General features: G+C 39.4%; 3 protein-coding genes across 3 annotated transcripts; all 3 read left to right on the top strand.

Annotated features, from left to right (window-relative positions):
- Positions 1-1,381: 1,381 nt before the first annotated feature.
- LOC310996774 (uncharacterized protein) lies at positions 1,382-6,872 on the top strand. Its single transcript, XM_083986243.1, has 7 exons — positions 1,382-1,519; positions 1,751-2,092; positions 2,610-2,719; positions 2,920-3,076; positions 4,822-5,313; positions 6,292-6,391; positions 6,593-6,872. The coding sequence occupies exons 1-7, from the start codon at positions 1,438-1,440 to the stop codon at positions 6,708-6,710; spliced, it is 1,401 nt and encodes a 466-aa protein (XP_083842369.1). The 5' UTR covers positions 1,382-1,437; the 3' UTR covers positions 6,711-6,872.
- A 2,143-nt stretch (positions 6,873-9,015) lies between these two features.
- Positions 9,016-11,843, top strand: LOC310996528 (uncharacterized protein; the record flags this gene model as incomplete). The annotated part of the gene is made up of 5 exons (XM_083985950.1): positions 9,016-9,141; positions 9,232-9,274; positions 9,470-9,594; positions 10,513-10,565; positions 11,379-11,843. Exons 1-5 carry the CDS (start codon positions 9,081-9,083, stop codon positions 11,841-11,843), a joined length of 747 nt encoding a protein of 248 aa, XP_083842076.1. The 5' UTR covers positions 9,016-9,080.
- Positions 11,844-16,291: 4,448 nt separating this feature from the next.
- Positions 16,292-21,184, top strand: styxl1 (serine/threonine/tyrosine interacting-like 1; the record flags this gene model as incomplete). The annotated part of the gene is made up of 8 exons (XM_083985949.1): positions 16,292-16,394; positions 16,520-16,581; positions 17,839-17,938; positions 18,108-18,241; positions 18,412-18,560; positions 18,661-18,764; positions 18,996-19,108; positions 21,053-21,184. 8 exons carry the CDS (start codon positions 16,292-16,294, stop codon positions 21,182-21,184), a joined length of 897 nt encoding a protein of 298 aa, XP_083842075.1.
- Positions 21,185-21,456: the final 272 nt, after the last annotated feature.

Here is a 21,456-nt window from a genome sequence, read left to right as displayed (position 1 = left end):
ACGTAAGTGATTGCTGTCGGAAGATATAACTATTTAAGACTTAGTATATTAACACAAACATTCTGCTTACTTCTGCTTTAATAATATTGACACAAGACACTTGAGGATTACTTGGGTCAGTCGGGTCCAAAATCTGGACTAAAATTGACTAATGTGCAGCCAGACTCAGAGGGACAACTTTGTAAATGTCCTTAAGTGATCAAACCCAGAATCAAGGTGTGCAAAGGTTGTGATGTCACAATTTCATCAACTGTGAATGATGAGGGGAAATATAGGGCTGTAACATCACACACTGTGGTTCAGCCTGAATACTTTCTTTTGAAAAGAAACATTTATCTAATTACTATTTAAATAAGCTTTTTGTTAGCTTGAGCTTAAACCATTAGATATGCACAAAGATGTAGCCTTTGGTTAGAAGATTCAAACAGTTTGTTCTTGTGATCTGTGCTAATTGGATATAGTCACACGAAGCTATCATTCTCAAAGCTGCGGACCAATGACTCAGTTCTTTGAAGAATTAATTTATTCATTAGAAATAAAGAGTTGTGACATGAGGTCTTACAGGAATATCATTGTTTGTGTCTGAGGGATAGGGTAAACAAATTATTTAATATGAGAAATATAATATAATAATTTTTCAAAATTACTCTTTTTTTCCTACGATATGCCAATGCTTTTATCTGTTTATCCCAGTGCCAGTGTGACAAGCTTCATAGTTCAGTTCTGCTTTAAGACTTTAAAGTACAGAGGAGAGGGGAAAAAAAGTCTGAAGTCAAAAAAATATCAAGAAAACAAGCGATTACATTTTTCAGTCATATCATCTTTGTTACAAATAAGCATGCTCAACTGTCTCTTCTGTTCAGTGGATCACCTTGAAACAGAATGAACAGAATGAGAGGAAAAGATCTAGTCTATTGTCTGTTAAGTGTGTACTGACCAAAAGGTCAGTACATACTCAACACACAACTAAGCTAAGAGAAAGGTTTAGACTCAAACATTGTACAGATACAATCTGTGTTAAACCTGTGTGCATGATATCAATGACTTATTCAGAGCATGTTTCTTTTTTTCTGTTTGTTTGCTCCCACAGTTTCATCCTAAGAACACGATATTGAATCATCTGATGTAATCTGAAATCAAATGAGTCAAACCTCTGCGTCTTGTTATTTAGCCTCGAATAACAGACCATGTTATACTGTAAGCAATGCATACTTTTTTACCTCTGATGCAAATGATGCGCTTTGCACTAGAGGTTTTCACCGCAAAAGCTGCAGCACTAAAGCTATGACTCACTCTGTCTCCGTGTGCGGCTTCCTGTGAAGATAAGTCATCCTGTTCTCTGTCTCACAGTCTCGGCCCCACTCTTTAACCTCAGTCGACAGTCTACTGTTTCTGTCTTTGCAGAATCCCTCAATGGATTCGGCCTGATTGATCGTAATGAGTTTGGGGAGCTCAAACATGGCTGGAACTGCACTGGGAGCGGCCTTCTCTTTCCTCCTCTATGCCTCTGTGATACAAGGTAATCCTGGACCGCATGTGCTGTTGCTCATATGATATAGCAGCAAAGATCACCATGGGTTTGAAATGTGTATTGGCTGCTGGTGTGACAAACTCTCTCAGTATAATGCTACAATTTTTATCAGCCCTCCATCACAGTGGATTTCAGTCTGTGTTATCAACTTCAAAGTGTAAGTGATTTTGTCTCCTCTACTTTTCTTGCTTCCAATACTGTATCTGATGTGCTCAACAGGGCTCCCAAATGTTGAGGGACACCATTCTGAAACGACAGAGGCAGAGGTGGGCCAGAACATCACTTTACCCTGTATTATGGACAATAGTTCTGATTTCAAGATTGCCAATATTGAATGGCGTAAAAAAGACACAAAGCTGGCTGTGTACAACCCGATTTTTGGAGCCCATCAATTTTGGCTTAATATCACCATAGAGGCTGTGAACAATAAAGAAAAAGAGTTGATGGGCAGTTATCTACACCTTCCTACCATAAATGAATGGGACAGTGGCATCTATATCTGTGATATTACAACCTTTCCCCATGGCGTCAGCAGTACAGAGACGAAGCTGAAGATCAAAGGTACGTGAAGTTCATGCAAAGTCACTCCAAAACCTTGACCGGCCTCTGCTGCACCTGCCATGATTTCATATTTGGAGAGACATGTACAGCAACTGTATATCTAATTGTCCACTGCATATATTTCACGTTACTAGTGATTGCATCAGGGCATTGGTCCCCTCCCAATCACAGCAGTTATTTACTTCTGAGCATATGTATGTAATAATTGCGGGAACACATCACACAGCTTTGTGTTTGTCATGAAACATTTATGTCCCTCTTTCCTCTGTTTGGCCTATTTCTTCCTTTTCTTCTCCTCATCAGTCGTGTTGTTGTACGCTGACGCAGGCTAAAATAGACCCTCACCTTCCTTTCAGCCGAGGGGGTGCTGTTATCATAATAGGGGGCAGAGGACGGAAATAACAGGTGTTGTTTTATGTCAGCAGTCTTTAACGAGGATCACCCTCTGGATTCATGTTGCAGCAAATGTTTTGCATAAGCGGGAATTCATATTGATCTCATTTTTTCTCTCTGTCAGATGTGGTTAAAGTAACATGCAGCGAGGACAGAGCTGTCGACGTCCGCAGCGGAGAAGACGTGAGAATTAACTGCACAGCCTCGGCTAATGCTCAGTACAGGTGGACCAAGGTAATGCAAAAGCAGAGAAACAGTTCACCAGCTGGGCTCTGCCAGTCCTGTGAATTCAATTTCAATTATTGTATTTGCTTATTTAATTATACATCCAGCGAGCACCAAGATGATTTGATTACCTCTGACATCAGAACCTAGCCTATTCAGTGTGTTAGAGAAGTGTACTGTACATGCCACATAATCTTGTTTTGCCCCAGAACAAGACGCTGGTGTCAGAGAATGAATCTCTGGAGCTGTGGCGGGTGACCGACGCTCAAGCCGGGGTTTACACATTGACTGTCAACACAGGAAGCCAGAGTCTGAGCAGAGAGTTTATCATCACAGTGCTAACAGCAACCACAAGCTCACGGACAGGTGAGCGCCTCCATTTCCTCGTCACCATGTCTCTCTTTGTGTCGTACTCAATTTCAGCATTTCCTCAGGGCTGGATTAACAATCTAGCAGAGGGGCCCAAGAGACTGAATGACTTAATAAACTGCACTAGACCAGAGAGCTCATACTTGACTTTTGTCATTATACTGTAGCTCACTCAATTTTAATTTTTAATTAGCTGAAAGGAAAAGGGAGAGATTCAAAGGATTTTTGAATCTGCCAGCCAGGTTATGAAAAAAGGCACTATAGTAACTGTGAATAAATTGGGGACTACAACACTTTAAAAAAAAAAACTCAATTATTTGCTGTGAATCAGTCGCACCATGGGATTTGGATGAACACTGAGGCAAGATAAGCGTAAATGACAAAACAACCAAACTGCACAGCATGTGATGCGTCCCCACTGCTGAGCTGATAGAGCCTGGTAAAGTGTTGTGAATGGGCCGCACGAAAGTAGGAAAACAGTCCCCGGCTGTCTGCGCTCACATCCTCATTTTCACACTGACATCTTCATTTCATGTCTCATGAGCATTTCGATATGTAACTAAAGGAAGGAAAAAAAAAAGACGCAAGCCACACACACACACACACACACACACAGACAGACAGACAGACATCAGAAGTCACTTCCTGTTCTTCCTCTCTAACTGCTCTCAAACCACAAGAGCAAACAGCCTCAGCTGAATGTCAGCAGCGGTGTCTCTGAAGCATCACACAGGGTGAGAGCACAATCTGTTGGACAAATCGGAGAAGTGCAGCTTTAATGAAAGGTTGGAAACAAAACAGAGAAGCTATTTCACACAGGCACAATGTCGTCTTTGCGGCCATATTTTCAGGGGATGTGAGCTGGTATTAATGAAGGATCTGCACAGGTGTATGAATGAGTGGGCACAGCAGATAAAAGGATGCACAATGAACTAACCATTTCATCAAACCTTACTGTTGGATTTTCAATTCACGCCTACACCTTTATCTCAGGAATCTGTACCCTTGACTTTACAATCCAGGGTCTTTTTTTTTTCTTTTTTTTGTGCCTATTTTCATTTATTGATTATGCACAGAGTTCTCGTAAATACCAACCTGGCCCATGTTTTAATGATGCATCACTGTGCACTGAAATTTTGCAGTGCATTACTGAGGGCCATCAAAGGAATAGTTTAACATTTTGGGAAATGAAAGTGAAAAGAGAAAAAAAAAGACAACTCATTATATCACAGGGGGTTAGACTGACTTTTAGCTAGGAGCGGTTTCCAGGCCACCAGCAGGAAGTTCCACACAACACAACATAACACAAAGTCAACACACAGTGGCGACCTCTAAAGTTGCTGGAGGGCAGACCGGATAATAAATAATAAATAACTCTCTTTGTGCTAAACTAAGCTAAGATAAGCTAAGGTAACCAGCCGGTGGCTCAAGCTACTTTTTTACAGTAGAGATTTTCTCATTTAACACCTGGCAAGAAAGCAATTAAGTGCATTTACCTACACGTCCAACTATGCAATTAACTTTTTCATTAATTAAATACTGTAATGCTGCTAACCAGAAGCTGACAAACATATTTTATTTGATGAATAGGCTGCAGTTTGTTTGTTTTCCATCTCAGGTGTTTCTTTTCTAACGAGTGACCCTGTTGACCTCTGAGAAATGATGTTGTTTTTTCTCCTGCATTGACAACACCCTGTTAATGCATAGTTGCTATGGACTCTCTCTGTTTTTGATGCCTTCAGATCTCACAACAGTGTCATCACGGTCTTATGTAACTGAAGAGGGTCTGACGACGCCTGCAGAGAGCAGCTCCACCACATCATCAACCACCGGGCTTTCAAGTCATGACAGCTCTGTAACTTGGACCATGAGTACTGGTAGCGAAGCAACAGATGAAAATCCGAGACCAAGCAATGTTACGATCGCAGGGGGAGAGAATATCACTTCTTTCACACATGATAAACATGTCAGTACCACATCATCCCCCGCAGCTCCCACACACACTGACCCCGTTCATCAAGTCAGCTCCACTACCTTAAATTACAATTATACAGTGTTCAGCTCAACACAGGAAACGACCAGAGATGAAGCAAAGAATAAATCCACGCCACACAGGCCTACAGTTCGTCCGGCAGACATTTTCTCAAACAGGACGGAGGAGCCCAGCACCACAAGAAACATTACACAAAACTATGCTGCAACTCCAGCATCAAACACTGCAGCACCTGGTGCAGGTAATGATCAATTATTCACTCTGAAATATGAGCACCACATTAAAATAAGATGATTTATATATGGTTTTGTAAATTAGGTAGTTAACACTTTATGAAGCATAAATAAACAATTATAAAGAAGTTATAACTCATTTCTCATACACTGACAGGAATTAAAAACCTAAATCGTTTATAAGGGCAGTCTTATTGTAAAGTGACAGTGTGATTTACCTCCTTTACTTCCAAAAAAAACAGAAAAATGCAGCATTTCAAGGATTAAATCTGTCACCATTATCTGCCCTGCCACTCCAAAAAGAAAAAGAAAAAAAGAAATGTGATAGTCCAATTTGAGAGCGGGAGAAAAATCTTTTTCATGTTATCAGCACTAGGTTATACTATGCTTTACTGATCTGTCTCTGGCTGAGAACCTGTATCTACATTCCTTTGTTGCCTGAAAATGGCTTTTTACTGATGCTCTCTGATTGCTTGGGAAGTGTCATTTGCTCCCAGGTCACTGGTACCAGATTGCATTTGTGGCTCTTGTTTTAGACAATATCATGAATAGTTTAAACACAGCATATAACCACAAACAACAGAGATAAATGCTCAACTGGCAAAGCTCATTTCAAACTACAAATGATTAGCCACAATTTATTTGCCCTCACCATCTGCATCTTCATGGGCATATAGAATCTTTACAGATTCCAGTTTTCCCAGCCTCGGGCTACTTGCCCTTTTGAGATAGAAACCTCATTAAAAGGGCGGGTGTCAGCTCCCGGGGTTGGAGTGTGACCAGCTCAAGGGGAGAACTGCAAAACACACTTTCTGCCTCAAGGCAAAAGTTTCACATTGTAGCTTTGCATTTTTTTTTAAAATCAATATTCATTGCAGTCTGCCAGGTCTCACCAGAGAAAGCTGATCAATATCTTAGGAACACATCTGTAGCAGTTGCTGTCCTCCAAAATGACACTTTTCCTCCCTCTGAACCTGCTTCTTAAGATACCAAACGGAGTCACTTGGCTGTGTTAATCATCGTTCCATTACTGCTATTGATCGTCGTGGCTGGCCTTCTCTACAGGAGACATCTTATAAAACAGAGGTAAAACTCTGCACTGCACCCACTCAGGGTCATGCACCAGCCGACCCTGAAACAGAGGGAAAATATCGATATTCAACTTATTTTCTGATAGATGCACATGACCTATAGCATCTTCATGCTTCCTGGGTGTAGCAAACTCTCTGGCAATGCCTCAAGTCAATATCTGTCTTCTCTCTGTGTCTCTCTCTCTTTTTTCTGTAGGATGGATCTTCCGCCTTCGTTCAAACCGCCCCCTCCTCCAGTCAAGTACACAGCTGCAAGACGGCCTTTCCCCACTTCAAGGTGTAACTCAGTAGCATATGACGGAATTATTTATTAATATACAATAGGTGGATGACTTACATGCATTTATTGTTTTGATATCATATCGGCTGCATCTCCTTAGTTACGTGCAGAAGTTGGTGTATTACTTTCCGTTGTGGTCACTTTCAGGCAATGCGAGAGCCAGGTGTATATCTTGGTTAAGTAGGGACGTTTCTATGCTAGCTACTGTGTATAAAGCACTTTTGTGGTTTTCTCTTATTCTTACAGATGTGAAATGTTTTATGATTTTTTTTTATGAATGCAAAAATAAAGTTCTTTAAACTCACCCCTGCGTTTCTGATGTCTCCTGGTTTAATTTGACTCTGATTAACTGAACTATAACTGCATTTCCTTAATACTACTCTCTTATGACACACTGTGATTAATGCAGACATTAGGAACTGATATCACAGGTATTACATCTGATGCAGCAGTACACAAGCATTTTATTTGCACACAAGCAAAACTGCAAAAACCTATACTATACAGCTGATCCACTGTTTTTAAAGGGCCTGCTGCTTCTGCTGACATGTTGGTTTTCACCTGAACTGACAGGGATTTCCTGTCGAGAAGCCCAGTGACTTCCTCTACAGTAGCTGTTGAGACACTGATGTCACAAATTGACAAAAGGCTTTATATCAAAGGCTACTGTTGTCCACAGGTACCACAGGGTGACAACTGAGTTTACAAAGTGGGGCTGAAACCACAAACCACATGGCGGAATGGCTAGCAAAATATACATACACACGTACACACACACACACACACACACACACACACACACACACACATACTGTACACATATATTGGGTATTGGAAATGATAACAATACCAGTTTGTTTGTTTTTTGAACAGTTTTATTTGTATTTTCTGCTTCTGTGAAAATAAATTCCTCTGAAAATTTGCTTTGAAAATACATTTAATTTGCAGTTTCTCAGTAAACTGAGACACATGTATACACACACAAACACAGACACTGGTGCATGTAGCTGTACCAAGAAACCTTTTATAACTGCACATTTTTTTCTGATTTTCCAACCACAGTAGCAAAACCACAGTGTGCTGTGTGCGAGATAAAATTCTCAATGTATGTATAGCTATGACGTTTGTGCACACAGACAGTTCATGTATCAAAGTGTTATTGTACTGTACCTAAACCAAATCCATTTGTGAAAATTCCCAGTTAAAATGTATTTGAAAGTTTTAAAACTGTTTTGAAATGAAGTGAATGGGAATTTTCTGTGCAGACATTTTAAAATTTTCTTGTTTACATTAAAACCAAGAATCCTAATAGATATCAATACACCATCTTTAGGTCGCACCACGGCGACCTATTTGAAACAGTTTTGTACCTCACAATGGTACTGGGACTGGGTGCGTCAGAATGAGGTTACATAGTTTCCTGTTTGTAACTGAAGAGCAGCCAGTTTTCAAAGTGCCTGCGATAAGGGAGAGGTAACTACAGCGAGGTAAAAATAGACTACAGTGGAGCACACCTCACTGACTAAACACAGTGATGCCCTGTAGCCTGAGAGCAGTCGTGTCAGAGAGACAACCCGTTTTGTTCAAGACGGCTGGAATATGACACAAGGTAGGATCAGAGGAACTTCTGAAATCATATATAGATTTTTAAACTTAAATCTTTATATTTCTTCCACGTACACAATCTGTGTAAATATTGTCTGTATCACTATCATTCTACAAAAACAGAGAAAGCTCAATCATTTCCAAAGCACATGTCACAATAATGGCAGAACAAAGGGTGGAAGTGAAGAGTGGAGGGTTACAACAAGGAAAACAATGATGAAGATGACAATCATAACTTAGGTTATTTTGTAATTTATTACTGTTTATTGTAGTTTAGCACCCATTTGCAACCTTGTTTCGTTCGTGTTGCAACGCATACATTCATCATGTGCAGTACGTTTGATTTCCTGAACACCAGATTATTTGTTTTGCTTGAAGAGAGTTGAGCAAACAATCACGCTAAATCTGCAGGAAGAGTGAATTTACTGTGAAATTTGTCAGTTTCGTCCCATTGAAATAATGGCTTGTTACAGGTAAAACTGTGACTCATGGCCTTTATTTTATTTTTGAGAAACATAGATGTTCTACAGTAGATTCAGTAGCACAAGGTTTATACACACTAGCATTATATACAATAAAAACCAGTTTAACATTTCTATCAGTGTAACATTTCTCTTTCTTTTTTTTTCGCAGATCATTACGAAGGTAAGGGACAAGGATAGTCTGGTATTGCTGAAGACACTGATTGCAGGTCTGCTTTTCACTGGTGCTGATTTTTGGCGTTAATGGTCAGTTTGAATTTCTCTTTTTAGAGTGTCAGGGTGAAATCGTGGGTCTGGTGCTCTTACTTCTGGCCTTAATGATGTCAGTGTGTCTCAATCTGGTCTTATGTGTCAGACGAAGATCATATTTCTGCAACGGTATTATTATATATTACTTTTTTTTGCCACATTGTATTGCTTCGCAACTCGAGGACTTACTCAGAATCAATAAATGTGTTGTTTATACAGGCAAAGACAATTGCTGTTACCCACATGGTCATGAAGGACAAGGGTATGCTTTTTCTTTATTATTTTTTAATGAGGAATAAACATGTACACATCGGCCATTATTATTCATCCCAAAGCTTATGATTTGTAATAAGTAGTAATGAAAGGTATTCCAGTAGTTCAATTTCATTCCCTATCGACAAATAACATCTTCCTGTCAAAATAAATTGTGAAAATGTTCCACCATATTTTGTTGAAGCCCATCAACGGATGAAGGCCATTACTTTCATGACCTCAATCATCGTGAGCAGCAGGAAAATCCCCACAATGATCATGAGCAACAGGAAAATCCAATCTACGGCAACATCTGCGCAGACAGAAGAGGTGAGTACAGGCCTGCCATTTAAATTTAAGAATAAATACAGTAAGTAACAATGACTCACTGTATTTTCCTTAGCATGTCAGTGTATTACTCAGTCAATTACAAAGTGATTTTTGTATACACTGCATGGTTTGTTAATACAATTCAAACTAGATGAACAGTACAACAGTTACATCAGTGTCATTTATGCAAAATTACAACTACAGCATGTGGAGTGTAAAAAAATAAGCGTGATGTCAATATTGGTAGATTGTATATTGTTGCAAATGCCATGTGGCCAAGTTTTAGAAACATTCAGAGTACTGTCTGATTTAAGCTGAAAATTCATTGCATGCAGTTTGCGCGTTATACTTAAAACATAAATAAAAAAAATTTTTATAACAAAAGTTCATAGATTTAATTTTTGCTCTCCGTCTAAATGAATTCCAGTGCATTTTTCATTCAACTTAAGACAAGTAGAGCTCTTTATTGTAATTATTGCCATATTGATTGATTATTTTTTATTTAAGTGTCATGCACATCTTTTTGTGCCCAGCCCACATGGGCTTACAAGATATATATAGATATATAATTTATATATTAATAGAGATGAAATAACACAGTACTTATGCACATGCCATACAAACTACACTGTTGTAACTCATATTTCACTTTATAGTATTATATTATAAAGATTTTAACAGCTAATTAGTTATAATAAAATTTGTTAATACTAATAATAAACAAACATCATAACATCGATAAAATGTGATACGCACTTGGACAATGAGGATTTTGTTTAACAAATTGTCCAGCTGTTTGTTGAAATGTATTCAGTAGTAGTGTTTGAAATGTGAATTATTTTCTTTTGTCATTAATGTGATTTACAAGTGCTCAGTCAGTAGAATGTAAATGTGTCAAATCAATGTGCTTTACCTCAGACTCAGCCACTGGAGAGGTTTGCTATGAGATGATGACCATGCATCGTTTGAAGGTAATCGCTATGATTTCATAGAAATATTACAATTTCTCAAAGTTTTGTTTCCGTAAATGTAGTTCATACATAATTCCCTCATATTTTTCTATAGGCTACTGTATGTGATGTTATAGCAAAGTGTAATTTTATGTTACATTTGATAGCACATGTCGTTGCTGACAGCATTACGGCAGAGTGGAAAATTGTGCTTCTGTGTCCTCAGCTTCTGTGGCGCAACTTCAATTCTGCTCCGGCGCAATGTCTTCATAAATATTTATAGAATATATTTGTACATGTTTTCCCCTGTATTAATTATATAATTAATCTTGATTGTTAAAGGTCAACATTTTGAACATGCAGAAGGAAATGTAGTGAATCATGTTGTGTAAAGGTAACGAGCAAAAATGAGTTTGCAAGTTACTTATAATAATCTCATGCAAAACAAAGTGTGTGTTTCATGTTGTCATTTTACTTTAGTATATTTGCTGAGTTTGATTTCTACTGAAACTAAACACACAATTGCATGTAGCCTATTTTGTGTAGAAATACATTAAAGATATGCTGAGAGGTTTGCTTTCAAAACGGAAAGCAGCAAACACTTCAGACAATTTGTGGTCAGTGACACTGAACCAGTGAATACAACTAAGTACAACATGTTCTAAAAATAACAGTGACTTTGAGAAATATTTGAGACCTGCAGAAAACGTGTAATGTGAACTGCCGCATAGTGCCAGATTTTATTTCATTTTTTTAATGTTAAAAACATAAAAATATTGAACAATACTGTATATATTTTACCAACCTTTTCTTGTCTCTGGGGTCTGTTTCCAGCCTTCAGAGCCTGACCTCAATTACGCTTCCCTGGATCTGAAGTTGGCAAAGAAACGCAAGAAGCATCGTCACCAGAAAGACCAGACTCAGGGCCGAGGCCACCGTCAGGATCAACTGCCAGTTCAACTCACCCCTCCCATGAATTCTTTCCTGGGGATGGAAGGAGACATGGATCCTCACCTTCCTTCCAAAGACACCAGCATCATGGTCTCCCACAGCAGCATCTACCTGAACAGTCAACAGATAGCCCAGGAGACAGAGATGGAGAGGGAGAGGGGGATAAGCATGGAGAGGGAGGACGTGGGAGCATGGGAGGGGGAAGGAATGAGGGAGGACGAGGGAGCTAGAGAATGGGAAGGAGAGCTAAATGGTGAAGAAAGAGAGGATAGACAAGGTGTTGGTAATGGGACTGCGTGTGCACAGCTTTCAGAGCCACAGGCTCCTCAGAGCGCTGCTGATCAATAGGCAAACTTCACTTTCAAACTTGCTGTTTCAAACTGCTGAGATCTTGATTCTGGGTCACCTGGAAATGCAAATAAAGAGATAATATCTTTTGAAAAAAATGTGATCTTCAGTATTCGCACAGTTGAGCAATTTCCACTTGAACTAGATGTCGAGGGCATGAAGAGAAAAGGAAATGTGTATGACATTTAGAGGTCAAGGGCCACGTGGAAATTTTTGTTGTTGCACAAGACAAGGAAAGCGTTACGACTCGTCAAAAGACAAGGAAGATTTTTGATGTCTCAGAGACAGATGAGAGAAAAAAACACACAAAGACATTTGTTTTCTATGCTGTAAAGGGAGTGACCAAGCTCTGAGGCTATTTTTTCTTTATGTTGCCCGAGCACGCGTGACTCTGCTTCTAATTTATGTTATGACTCAAACTGAAATTAATATGAAGGTAAAACTAAAAAGGCAAGACCAGTGAAGGGAAATTTGATGTTTACAATCTCACTTTATTTTCCATGTGGGTATGTTATAACTGTCACCCTAAAAGGATTTTCCACTTGAAACTTGTGATAATGGTGATTCCCTTTATGACCTATTGTGTTGAAGATTTAATGTGTCAACTGTTTATATGACTATGCCCATCTGTAATCTCTACCCTGCAATGATAATTTACTGCCCTGCTGTCTGCTGGGGATGGATCTGTGAGGTGAACTCAGCAGGTCAGAGGCCCACAGCACACTAACCGTTTTTTGACAGTTTTTCAATAGATAACTGTGGCCTACTTCCCCTCTATGGATTAATTTTCGGCCTCAGGACCTTTGGAACTAACCGCTACAGACACCAAGGGAAGCCACACACACACACAAACACACAACAGGGCACTATTAGTAACTGTCAATACCTACATGTGCAGTCAATACAGCAAGCCTCCGCCTCTGTGTGACATTTTACGCTGTACACAAATCAGCTGTATTGCACAGGATGTTTCCTTAATTGCTTTGGGTGACATAATAAAAATGAAGATAAAAATGAAGGATTTGTATCCTGCTCAAACAGCGCTGACGAATGGCAGATGGTGGAATGATGAAAGACAAAGACAAATCACTTTCATTTCTTTCCTTCGTTACACAGACATACACAGTAGAGAGTTAAACAGAGCTGATACTAAAGTGACAGGGCAGATTCATTCTTTTCACGACTGTCTTATAACAATAGCGCAGTGCTCATGTGAACACTGAAACTCATATTTCAAACTGGAATTATTCGTATTTATACTCTATATCACACTTATACTTATACACCATTTGTTTACCCAAAGCTAATCTAAATCTGTTTAATCTAACATTACCTCCCTGTAATTTCACTAACTCAGACTGTTATGGACTTGTATTATCTGCACATTGGATTAATAATAAAAAATAAATATTTTTAAACAGAACAAGAACTATACATTTTGGTCTCACATCTCTTGGGCCGCAACCGTGACTGCTCCAAATAATTTTCTAATTTCCTGTTCCAGACAATGATAAATCACTTTTATAACATTGAGACACCACTACATTCATCAATAGAGACTTAATGTGAGGCACTGTGTTGCATAAATGATATGAGGACATTTTTAAAGGTACAAGTGCTGTACAAGTGCTGTACAAGTGCGCTTGTGTTGTTTAACTCATTTGATGATTGAATCGAATATCCACTGTTGATTTGATGGATGATGGATAACAAACCTGCAAAGAAACTTTGGACTTGTCCTTTTGACGCTCTTAGGTAAGTGAGAAACTCCTGTTGTTGAGCCCCTTTTCTCATGCAGACATTTTATAAAAAAGACAAGAATTCACAACTAACTGTTTTTCTGATCTAATTTACTGAGAGCTGCAGCAGCTCTAGTTAGTAGACCAATAGGAAAAAAAAGGAGAAGGGTCTCAGAGATGGCTGAACCTTGCGGCAGAAATAAAGAAGGTATCGTGACAAGAAGGAAGAGGAAAGTGATGGACGACGGAGAGGGGCCATCACATCAGAAGGAGAAGATGCCAAAATTTGACCCCCTCAAAATAGCAAACCTTGGCTTACCACCGTTACCTCTAATATCGAAAGTGAACTGAGATGTAGGAAGTCACTGATGTAGTCTGAAGTTGAGATGTAAAACAAGAATTTACACAGGAGGGATTCACATTAGAGTTTGAATAACTGCTCACAATTGTATTAAAACAAAATATGTGTTTCTGTTCAGCTCAATGTAAGAGAAGCACCTTGGAGAAGGAGGGTGTGGGTGTGTGTTTGCTGGCTACCGCATAGCTGATAAGTTACCAGTAAGTGATACATTCTCATATCAACACTTATACAGACGTACAAAAAACATAGTCAGGAAGTGCTAATCAAAGCTCTAACTTGTGTTGTAGGTGGCTATCAAACACATATCAAAGGACAAGGTGTTTTGCAAGCAGACAGTGAGTAAACAAAACCACGTGTTCACTGAATGTACCATGAATGAATTACACTCACCCGTGGAACATCTCTCCTGCAACCTCTTTGGCAGTGGCAGCAATGTTGAATCTCTGAGAGTCCAGCACGATCAGTGGGGATGTTCAGGTCCGTGTACCTACTGGACTGGTACGACCTGGGCTGGAAGCTGATTCTGGTTCTGGAAAGACCAGTCTCCTGCAAGGACCTATTCACGTTCATATGGAGTAATGGAGGCCCTCTACCAGAGGAGGAGGCAAAGGTAAGCTACTGGGGTTTTGTGATGCCAAAAAGTGATAGCTCTCCAAAAACCAATTTCCATCTGCGGGAGTGCGCACAGTCTGTTAAAGCTGAAAAGCGTAGTTTTGGCTTTACAGTTGCTTTCATTAGGATCAAACAGCAATTACGAACAAATAGACTAACTGTTTGTCAGAGCTAATAGCGATGGTATGTATTTGTGAGACGGTAACGCCCATTTTGACAGATTTTGCGGCCATGTGTGTTGCTGTTTATGATGTAATCAAGCATTAAAGATAGACTGTAATTAACATGATTTATATCTGGCGTGTGTACAAAGACATTTGGCACAGAAAGGGTTTTTCTGCCTAAAAATGGCTTTACTGTATGTCACTCACCAGAGTTACGAGATTTGACCCCAACCAGTAGGCCTACTTTGAAAAATGAGTAAAGGGCCATTGCAATGCATAATTTGATGTCTTACACATGCCAAAAATTGATTCCAGCTCCTGGTGTTACAGTGAAAGGGGTTTCCTGCCTCAAAATAACTTTATGTCACTCACCAGAGCTATATTAAGAGGATAAAACCTTAACCAGTCATTTTTACCACTTGTTAAAATGAGTAAAGGGCCATTGCAATGTATAATTTGGAGTTTTTTTCCTTGCCAAAAATTGATTCCAGCTCCTGGTGTTACAGTGAAAGGGGTTTCTGCCTCAAAATGATTTTATGTCACTCACCAGACTCACATTTAGAAGATTTGTCCTCAACCAGTCCCTTTTACCATTTGGGAAATTAGTAAAGGGCCATTGCAACACATATATTGCAGTCTTACACTTGCCAAAAAATTCACTCCAGCCCCTGATGAAAGTGAAAGGGGTTTTCTGCCTCAAAGGGTTAGAAGATTTGTCCTCAACCAGTCATTTTTAGGGGCATCGTGTGGTGCAGTGGGTAGAGCAGGTGCCCCATATGCAGAGGCTACAGTCCTCACTGCAGTCGGTCCTGGTTCGAATCCTGCATCCGGTGGCCCTTTACCGCCTGTCATTCCCCCTCTCTCTGTCTCCCCATTTCCTGTCGCTCTCAACTGTACTGTCAAATAATTTCCCTATAACCTTGACAGTCTCAGCTTGGAGGACTTGAAGTGAGCCAGAGGGACTTGGCAAAGTTTCCTGTTTTCAATTTGTTTGTTTGAGCTTTAAACATCAGTAAACCCTAAAGATCAATAAACTGACACAACAAAATTGAGTGGCAACAATGAAGCTGTTATGACCCTGTCTCTTTGAATTTTCTTAAAGACTGAAACAGCAATAACTGAGGATCAAGTTGTTTTTGTTCTGTCACTGTAATATAATCTTTGTCTATGTGTTTATGTGTCAAACTAACAGATAAAACTGTTATATCTGTTTGGTTGTCAGCCTACTGTCTTCTTGTTTTAAGAGAGAACAACACATGGTTTACAAAAAAAGAAAACTCTGTTCGTGGCTGACTAAGATAAATGCCATCTGCACAATGAAATGAAACAATGAATAGTAGACTAGCCCTAATTTCTATTCTTACATGTGACTGAACATGTGATCAAAGACGATAGAGTATCTTTGATGTAATTTGCATGGTCAAGAAAAGGGTATTTGTGCCTTTAAGGCTCTGCATCATCACCAAATGACCAATGATAGAGGGTGCTGAGTTACTTAGCAACAGGTCTCATACAAACAACTTTGAAAAACACTACTAGGCTACTTGTTTTCATTAGTGTAGGTGTTCTGTCATGGCTGAAATCATGATGTGTGAACCACTCGAACTTTATAATCTACTCAACCAGTGCAGGTGTGTGTCGAGGCTGGCAGAGATCAACTACCTGTGTTTGATCGGTAAGAGCTCTAGTCATTACAGGCTGTCAGTGCTGGGGTGGCTTGATTTTTCTGATTCAGTTGAGTCTGGCTTTAGCTATAACTTACTTACACAATATGTTCTTTTTTTTTCTTTTTTTTTTTAGATGCTCGTGAAACCCAAGATTACAACACGAGTCACATCATAACAGCTAAACATGTCAAAACGGTATGAATATTATATCCAAAGTTTGGGATTCAAGTCTTTATTCTAGCCTATAATAAAGGCCGGTCATGTAACTATATATGTCCTAAAACACTGGTTGCTATGTTCTCATATTAATAGTCTAGTATAAACAAACACTGAAAAAGAGATAATCTAAACTCTATACAGTATATCATGGTTGAAATGACTGCAATGAATGAATCTGTTTTACTGCAGCAGATTTTCTAGATTAGATTATTCTGAAGGAGATGAAAAGTAGTTCTTGACCGCTGATTATGTGCATACAGCCTTAGAGGAAAAACCCAGGGCAAAAAATATATATTTAAACCAACCCATTCTACATGCTATAGGCTACTGTAGGTAGCTGGTAATAACTGAAAATATGATAGTACCAACTATTGTGTTTATTACTCATATCAAGAAATTTTTTGAAAACAAAAACAAACAAAAAACCACCAATTTTAACTATACCCATGAGTGGACATACTGTAGGATTTGGAAATGACATCCTGGGAGAACAGCTCACATGATGCTTCCTTACCCATTAAGCATAAGGAGAGCTACAGGTGGCATCTCTGAAGTCCTGATACCTTAAAACATCTGAGGCCACAGTTTGTAGATAACGTTCCACAACCCACCTCGCAGGGCAGCTGGGAAAATGGAAATTGGTTCTGAGATGTACGATGAGCTTTGGGATGAGGGGGTGGGTAGGATCAAAGACTGCTCCATTAATGCTAGACTTCAGCTGTTGCAGTTTAAGGTCATGCACCGCATTCATATTTCAAAGAGCAGAGTTAGAGGGATCGCTGACCCTCATCTTTTCTGGGATTGCCCTGAAAAAAAAAATATTTAAAATGGAAATATTTAATTTATTTAGCATAGTTAGAAGTAAATTGTGCATGTGCTTTTTTGAGTAATGTCTAATTTGGTTGTAGCTTAAGGTTTTTGTGTGAGTGGACATCTACCTCCACTCCATGCTTTTAGAAGTACATCAGACTGTAATTTTGTTAAGATGTAAGGTAATTTATTAATTTTATGAAAAGCAAATGGACTTTGCTGCAGTTAAGTAGTGCACCCACTGAGAGTGGCTACCTGAACTATACCTTTTAAATCATACTCGCTCCCCGGACTTTTGGGGCAAAGTTAAAGCAATGCAAAGACAAGCCTTGCGTAACAGCTGAGATTCTTAGTTCACTAATCCTCCCCAGGATTATTTTGTGCTTCAGAAATCAAAACCTTCTGGGTGACGACTCTTTGCAGGATGCAGAGGGCAAATTCCTGCTGCCAGTGGCTGTGGAGGTTGACAGTATGCAGCATGTGGTGGTCTATGACAGCAACAGCAGCTGTTTGCAGGAACAAGGTAGGATGCAGTGTTAATACTGAAGATAAGGTTGATTTACCAGCACATTAATGGACAGCATAATGGTTTTAAGTATTTTTCCTGTATTTCCTACTATTCACCTGCACTGGAAAGTTCATAGTTACAGCTACACCGATGTTTATTGTCTGGCTTCTGTCTGTGGTTGCAGGCAGAGCAGTTGAATGTGCACAGGCCCTGGCCAAAGTTAGCCTGTATCCAGTCCAGATAGTGAAAGGAGGCTTTCAGAGGTTCTCAGCTCTGTACCCTTTCCTAAGGACTGAGAAAATCATGTACACCATCACAGTAAGACAAACACACCTGCAGCATCACACATTCATACCTGAGAGGCTTCATGTCAATCATCCATTTCCTTCAATATTCTAGCCTCAATTGATTTCCACGCTTAAAATGCCGTGTGATTCAAACTCCTGCATGGTAAATACAGTTTAATGAATCGCTGTGGTGTCCTATAGGAGCTGGAAAACCTGAAGTCCTATCCAGTGGAGATCATAGCAGGACTGCTATATATGAGTGAGCAGCAGAAACAAGGCATGGACTCCGGTATCCTCAGAGACCTGAAGATCAGTGCCATCGTCAGCATCTCACAGAGCGACACTCTGGAGTAAGTCAGGACTGAACATTTAAAGCATGATGGAGAAACTTCTGGGTGTCATGTGGCTTTGCTGTCGGGTTGGTTCTGAAGTTTCTTTGAATTTGTTTAGATCTAGATCCTTCAAGGGGAACCAGGCCATGCTTAACATCCCTGTGGCTGACTCAGCAGAGTCTGATTTACATTCAAGTTTTGAAAGGATTTGTGATTTTATTGGTAAGTCATATATATTATAGCAACTGTGTAGCTATAAACACTAAGTACTGTAAACTGTTTTAAATCCTCACAAATTTTTGTAATGCCATAATCCACAAGAACTGTAAAACTGTCATCAGTCTTTACAGTATGCACATCTATGTTAGCTGCAGTTATCAAGAATATAAACATAAATATAAAATGCAGTGTGGTAACTCAGCTGCAGGTCTCTACTCTATCTTCTGTTTTCAGTGTCACACACCAGCCTGGGCTCTCGTGTCCTGGTAGTTTCCAGACGGGGCAGAAGCCGCTGCAGTGCTGTAACCATTGCCTTTCTCATGCACCACCACAAATACACACTGGAGGTAAGTACTGTAGGTTCATTCACTTGAGTTCAGTGTGTGCATAATAAAGTGGCACTATGTGCCATACACTGTGATCTCTGAAGGATTATAAGTAAGCAAGCAGTCTGCTGACATTGTCAACTCAAGATGATGATTTGTTTCCAAAGCAGAATAAGAGCTGGAAATGAGATTTTGTATCCCTGGACATGCAGCTGTTGAGTATCTTGTCTGAACAGAAATATAAAAAAGACAATTTGTGGGGGGTTTTTTTAAAGGGGATTTATGTTGTGGATCTGTTTTTGTCAAACTGTGTATCCACCCAGCACTTGTGTGCACTGTGCTCAGCCACAGCACACTTTAGATGAGCACATGCTGTAGGTATAAGTCTGTAGCGGTACCAAAACCTGGCAACCTGTGATGCTGCACACTGTCACTGTGTCCAACATACAACGGAAGAAAGGGGTAACTCCTCAGAGTGCAGTTCTGAGAAAAATTAGTTTTAAGTATTTTTGTTGTCCAGTCAACTGTATTGAACTTAGGATTCTGAAAATTGGTCAAATCCTTGCTTTTGCGAGTAGTATTCTAGCTGTGTAAAAATATTTAACTCAAACTTAACATTTTACCCTTATTTCAGAGTTACCTCTGTCTGTCTGTGCATTGAGGCAAAATATAAGCTGGCCATACAATGCAAGAAAGGGGTAACTCCCATTGGTTCTAAAATGGTAGCAGCCTGTTGTACAGTAGGGCCTGTTGAACATTCTATACACAGGAAGAAAAGGGTAACTCATGTTACTGTGTTCTCTCGTTGTTTCCCCACAGCTTTGGGTAGTTCTATACACAGAGAGAAAAGGGTAACTCTAGTTACTGTGTTCTCTTGTTGTTTCACCACAGTTTTTGGGAGTTACTGTGAAAACCACCCACAAATATATCCCAAATAAGATAAAGTTGAGTCAAGATATTTATCCACATGATGTAGCAGATCTTTAATGTCCCAAAAATGACAAAATCTCATTTTTGACAAAAAATGAGTTACCCCTTTCTTGCGTTGTAGGGCAGAGCTGCTCACCAAGAAACAGTGACAGCAACAAACAAGAAGAAACACCATTTGTTATTTTCTGACTTAGAGCAGATACAGTATAGTGTTGATGAAAATGAATCAGAGATTTTTTAAGTATATTTTTTGGCTTTTTTTTTGCCTTTATTAGATAGCACATAGTGAGATAGACAGGAAAGGGGGAGGCAGAGAGAGGGGGAATGACATGCAGGAAAGGTCTGCCCGACACAGGATTCGAACCGGGGACGCCTGCGTTGAAGACTGTAGCCTCTACATGGGGCAGCCGCTTTAACCACTGCGCCACGAACCGCCCCTGAATCAGAGCTTTTTGAGCAGTTTTGGATTTTGGATTGAGCTTGTCTAGTTGGTCCCCCTGCTTCCAGTCTGTATGCTAAAATAGAATACTACATTATGACTGCAGGTGGGGGAAATAAGCTTCTTCTTTTTTAAAGATTGATACCACTCTCATCTAAGGTCAGGTAACTGTGTGTGTCTCTCTCTGTTAAAATTAGATATATTAGCAGTTATCTTATTTGCTTTAGGCTATTGATGAAAAATATATACAACTTTAACTCTCTTCCCACTTGGGTGATGTGAGGTCTGCAGATGGATCCCCATCTGCAGACCTGTATCAAGAATATATATTTAAAGCATCTGCAAAAGGTTTAAAAAAAAAAAACTAATCTACAAACACCTCTATGTGCCACTGATGAGCATTTCATATACTGGAATTTCTCTGAACCTGACATGTTGTGGTTTTAATGTCAATGTTCATCTAAATCTAAATCAAACTCCTCTTTAAACACAGATAGGCCTACATGAGGCCACAGACAGACAGCATGGTATTAAATGTGTTAGATGTATCACATTTAGAGTAGTACACATAACGCTGTTGGTTTGACTCTTTTCAGCAGGCCTGGAGGTACATGCTCAAATGCAAACCCACCATGAGGCCAAACACAGGGTTTCTACAGCAGCTGTCTGAATGGGAGCTTCACACCGTGGGAACAAAAGTCACTGATACCTCTGGCCATGATTTTTAGCAATTAGTCCCTATTTAATAAAGACAACTGGTTTCAATTGTATTACATCATCATCCATTATTGAACTTTAACTTCAGATAACTTTATTTGTTCTTCAGGAACTTAATTTGTGGAAAAGCATCAGTGTATGTAAAATACAACTACAACCCAACAACAACAGTTTGTAGTACACATAGTAGAGGGCTATCCTCCTTTAATAGCAGTCAGTGAGGCTAGAAATATAACAAATTAAATAAAGTAAATTGGAAATATATTAATCTTGCTTATTCTAT

The sequence above is a fragment of the Trachurus trachurus genome (assembly GCF_905171665.1).
Source record: "Trachurus trachurus genome assembly, chromosome: 14".
In the NCBI taxonomy this organism is placed as follows: Eukaryota; Metazoa; Chordata; class Actinopteri; order Carangiformes; family Carangidae; genus Trachurus; species Trachurus trachurus.
This window is presented reverse-complemented; position numbering and strand designations above follow the sequence as displayed.

What these genes read in the sequence shown, in the direction of transcription:
- LOC310996774 (XM_083986243.1), top strand. Translation starts at nt 1,438, where the DNA reads ATGAGTTTGGGGAGCTCAAACATGGCTGGAACTGCACTGGGAGCGGCC. An exon ending in CTATGCCTCTGTGATACAAG is followed by an intron (nt 1,520 to 1,750) that starts GTAATCCTGGAC and finishes TGTGCTCAACAG; the next exon opens with GGCTCCCAAATGTTGAGGGA. An exon ending in GACGAAGCTGAAGATCAAAG is followed by an intron (nt 2,093 to 2,609) that starts GTACGTGAAGTT and finishes TCTCTCTGTCAG; the next exon opens with ATGTGGTTAAAGTAACATGC.